Genomic DNA, 5,000 nt, shown 5'->3' with positions numbered 1-5,000 from the left:
ATAGTGCAAGAGTACAGACAAATTTATATATATGCTAGTGTGCATGTATTTTCATGTGCATCTCTTTACATGTTCTGGCCTTTAGCGCTATGCACTATACTCAGATACCAGCTATTTACTACATTTTAATTTTCAAAATTCTAATCAAATATCATACGTAAATTATATCATACATACAATATATATATATATATATATATATATATATATATATATATATATATATATATAATAAATCATTTTGCAAATGGGCAAGATCATGCATTTCATAAATAGTGTTAAATAAAAATGAATTCATGGCTAGGTACTGGATACACTTAAATTACTTGAAAAGACATGCATGTCAACCAAAACTGCCAGAGAGACACCTCAAATTCTTTCTCAGGATTGGTGTAAAAAAAAAATCTGACATCAGATCCACAACCAAGAGAATATTTAGAAGAATCACCCTGGCAATTGATAAGGAACCTCCCACTACCATGAGTTGTGTCCAGCTTGACACCATGCAAAATGAAATGGGGAAATCCAGTTTACCAAAAGAAGCCAAGCCAAAAAAGGAGGTTAGCTTGTGTCAAATAAAAAGTCAATTGACAGTCTACCTTGGATGAAAGGGTGTTCATATCAGACTCCAGTGGAAGTCAAAAGCCTGATTCTACTTTTGGCTCATTAGCATTAGTAGGAATGTATAGAGAGAGACAAATGTATCAATATAACAAATTATTTATGCAGCATGCAGTAAGCAAGCAACCTGGTCAGATAAAGTGCCATGGTAAGTATGCTGTATACACACACAAAAAAAACTGTTACTAGTTTAGCACACATTCATCCTTGACAGATCATCCTTATTTACTTTCCTTATTTCAGTATTGCATTAGTTAGACACAAGACATGGCTAGAAAATCTGTTATTTAAGAAGCTTGCAATTTGAAGATCTAAACTTCTTCATTTGGTTAACACAAATTTCGAAAGCTAAAGAACTTCCAGAGCTAATTCAGAGTGTGTATTTAACCTCTCTTCAATAATCTTAAGAATAAACTTTTTCAAAATACTCTAATAATGAGGCTCTTACTATAAAATCCCTACATAATTTTCATCAAAGTAATGGTGATGTGCAAGGTGACAACAGCTTATAAAAACTACATGATGGAGAATAAAACCCCTAATTTTGGAGTAATTGTGAGCAGGTTGAAAATTGCAATTATGAAAAAGAAGATAATTACATATAATTGGTCTCTCTCTCTCCCTTTTAGGTATATACTACTATCATCCATAGCATGTTTTTCATCATATATATACCCTCTATCCATAAAAAAAAATCTTGAAAAGGTAATATCTTCTCTCTCAAAATCACAATTTCTCTCTCTCTTTTTTTTCTTAATACTGTTCATGCAATGGAACGACAGCATGGCACCTGACAATTTGGGTTCCAAAGCGGCACTGTCTCTTAGTCTACACATGGATTAGAAGGAGCAAAAAAAAAAAAAAAAAAAACCTTGCCTTCAATGCTAAAAAATCATGACATTCATCCAAAAATACAAAAAGATTATGCCAGAAAAAATAATACATTCTAAAGTCAAAGAGTCAAGTACCATTACAATGAACTATAGAAAATTTTGGCATAGTCACTTTTCAGAAGGACAATATATATATATATAGTCATATTGGTATCTATATATACATAATTAAGCCTCTAAAAGAGTTTTTCAAGGAACCTCACAGGCTGGAACCTACAAAGATCACTGAACATTTGCTTCTTTCCCCCAGGCAGCATTACATCTAAGGACAGCCCAACTAAATAGGCAATTATAGAGATGTGGGAGTCATAAAAGTGAACCCAAAATGTTGATATTTTTTTCTTCTTAAATCTCTAAACCATCTGCAAAGTAGCAATTATCTCTAAAAAAAGAAAGATGATTCACATGCCTTGTCACTAATAATGATTATAATATAGAATAAAAAAAATTGTATCCAAATGACCCATCTCATCTCAGCCATTCATAAGTGTATGCCAAAGGGCATGCCCCTTAAAGGAATGAGAAATATACAATAGTAGCCTGCAAATCTGTTTACAAAAGAATATGAAAAATAACATGCATCATAATACTGTTTTCTGACACTCCCTTTCCTGTGAACCCATCATGCAAGATAAGAAATGAACTGCAATAACAAATTTGTGTTTGTATAGATTAGTAAGATCTGTTGTAAATGTAGAAAATGAAATTGAAATTGAACTAGAATGATATGATCTTGTACTAATGTTTCTTAATCTGTTCATGTTTACTTTTTCATCAATCAGTATAAAAGATTCTGATGATTCCAAGCAGATAAAATGGGAATGGGGTATCATCTGGTATTTGGATTCCATTTAAAGATTAGTTATAAATCTATAAAATAAAGATGATATTTGCATTTACATTACTGTTTAATTTAAGGAAATAACTATGGATAAAAAGACTTCTGTTGTAGGAAAATATCTCAAGGGGTAAAATAACAGGATATTGAAATTTCCCTTAGTCTTGAAAATGGTATTTCCATGCATTTCTATATTCTACGGGAACCAACTAAATGGCCAATTTGCCAGTTCAATGAATGGGGGCCTAATTAAATGGGAAATCATCCAAAAGTAACGAACGAAATTAATGGAACATGTTTATATGTGGGTGATGAATGTGTGAGTATATGAACATAAGTGAGATAGATAATGTCAACTACATAAATGTGAATGAAAATGTAACAAAACTATTTGTGTGAGCACTTCAATTCTTTTTACAAGAGTAATTGCAAATAATAAATAAACCATTAAGATACAGAAGTGTACACTTATCTGCCATCTGAAGACAGTGAGAAAAATGTATCAATAACAAAGAAAAGATGCCTAAGTTATACATTCCCTTTTTAATAAAACTAATCTTTAATCAACTCATCTGAGCCAAGCTAATTATGCTAAAAGCTTTTAAATATCCTTAAATCATATGCAAGCTCGGAAACTCCTTGATATAGCAACATTATTGAAAATTTGCTTCAGAACAAAAACTAGCAAGTGAAAATATAATAATCAGAATTATATTAGTCCTTCTCTACGAGGAAATCACCACATGCCAACATGCCTCCATTATGGGACTACTGTTTTCTCAAGGTAACTGATAATGCAAAATCACAAAGGAAAATAGAGTACAATAACAATAAATCAAACAAATAGTGCCCATAATAACATTCTTGACATCAGCTCATTCACTCGCTATAAAATAAGCCAAAAAAAATCCTATTGTGGCACTAATGAACTGCCTAGGAGGAGCTACCCTCTGACTGTATGAGCTTCACTAAATCTTTCATCATATATAAATATATATAAAAGTAATAACAAACGTATATATATATGTATATTAAAATATTCCAAATCACCCCAAACTAACCGTGGCCATCACCCGACGATGAGGTCTGCACCCCCTTAGTGTATGTCACCGTTTCACGAGGAGGGATGTTGGTTGCCTGTACACTTACGACTGAGAGCTGTGGCGGCCTCTTGCTGCAAGGTGAGGGTAAGGATTGAAGGCGAGAGAGAGAGGGGAAAAAGAAAAAAAAGAAAAAAGAAAAGAGATTTGTGTGATTATCTACACCTTTTACAGTTTCTGACTGATCCTAATCTCATCAATATGAATTGAATCTTACTATAAATTCCTAACTTCCACTGCAATTACATATCAGCTCACTCTATTACTCAAAGAGACAAATATGAGGATAGACAAAACATATGACACACAAATTGAAGTCTTCCTCTACTACTGCTATTCATTATTACCAATAATACAATAATTGCAGGCCACTAAAATTGTTTGTTACTCAAATAAGAATTTATTACTTTTCATTCTTTCCTGCCTTTAAGAGAGTATAACTCATGAGCTTACACAAATAATCTACATAAATCAAAAATGTAATAGTAATAAAAAAAATATTCCTTTAAAAAATAAAATAACAAAATCAAGTAAGTAAACAATAATTCTTTAATAACACACACTTACCTCGGTGTTCTTGGCGAAGCTGTGGCATTCCCTTCTAGACTCTTGTCTGGCGAACCCGTTAGGTCTTGTCCCGGCTCGGAGGACATGCTCGACATACTCGACAGGACCTCTGTGAAGGAAAATAGGAGAATGGCAAAAATAAGAGCAAAGGTTCTTAAAATCTTCCCATCTCTTACTCTTTATACAACCTTTACCTTAGTCGTCTTTTTAATAATGAGAGATGAGTATTTGTTGTCTGAACTCAAATAGTTATAATGGACAGTATTAATAACAAAAGCAAAAAGGACAAAATCAAAGGCTTTAATCAAGATAATGTAACAGAGATCACAAAACACTTAGAGAGCTCTTTGATAAATTGCACGATAAAATGGAGCAATAACAACTAACTCTACATAAAACTTTGCTAGGATATCTGGAAATTAATTAAACTTAGGTTTTCCCCTGTTAATTTGGGTAAATATATCATCATAAAACACACTTGAAAAATAACAAACAGAATGAGAAACTTAAAAAATGTCCAGTTAAAATAATCAATAAGCAGGGAGGATATTAGAGACAAGATTATTAATTAAAACTGCATGACCACAAGGAATGTAACTGATCGCAAGTAACACAGACAGACGGATTATGTTCTATTGTTCTCTGTTATCGGGTAAATCTTATACACTGTGTTACAAACACCAAGAAAGTTATATCAGCTTTCCATACATTGAAAAGATAGAAAAAAAATATTTCACTCGAAAGTGTTTTTAACAGGGAAACAAAAACAACAAAAAAATGGAATCAAGAATGGCATGAACAACAACAACAACAAAAAAAAAACATCAACTGAAACACAGCACAAGGAATGAAGGATTTAGGGCCACACTTTACCATTAAAGTAAAGATGAAAAAAAATGGAAAGCAAGGCAACACCTACACCACCTACAAGAGTATCACCTGTCTGACCAGACTTGGTTGCAGATTGTTCTTCTACTGGCA

The 5,000-nt window shown here is 32.5% G+C and overlaps 1 protein-coding gene across 50 annotated transcripts in view; it reads right to left on the bottom strand.

The window, feature by feature from the left end:
• The window catches only part of LOC113822999 (cytoplasmic dynein 1 intermediate chain), a 51,288-nt gene that overhangs the window by 22,405 nt on the left and 23,883 nt on the right, over positions 1-5,000 (bottom strand). For 31 of the 50 annotated variants that reach the window (XM_070144475.1, XM_070144454.1, XM_070144473.1 and 28 more), the window contains exons 3-5: positions 4,959-5,000; positions 4,020-4,128; positions 3,414-3,526 (exon numbers count right to left, since the gene is read on the bottom strand). The exon at positions 4,959-5,000 is cut by the window's right edge and continues 54 nt beyond it. In XM_070144475.1, the coding sequence (XP_070000576.1) occupies positions 3,414-3,526; positions 4,020-4,128; positions 4,959-5,000 (264 nt within the window). The remainder of the gene's footprint in view (positions 1-3,413; positions 3,527-4,019; positions 4,129-4,958) is intronic. The other 19 variants (XM_070144470.1, XM_070144474.1, XM_070144478.1 and 16 more) reach the window with 1 other exon arrangement.

This window comes from Penaeus vannamei, chromosome 32, assembly GCF_042767895.1.
Source record: "Penaeus vannamei isolate JL-2024 chromosome 32, ASM4276789v1, whole genome shotgun sequence".
Lineage (NCBI taxonomy): Eukaryota > Metazoa > Arthropoda > Malacostraca > Decapoda > Penaeidae > Penaeus > Penaeus vannamei.
The sequence above is the reverse complement of the archived record's forward strand: the minus strand, read 5'-3'. Positions and strand labels throughout refer to the sequence as shown.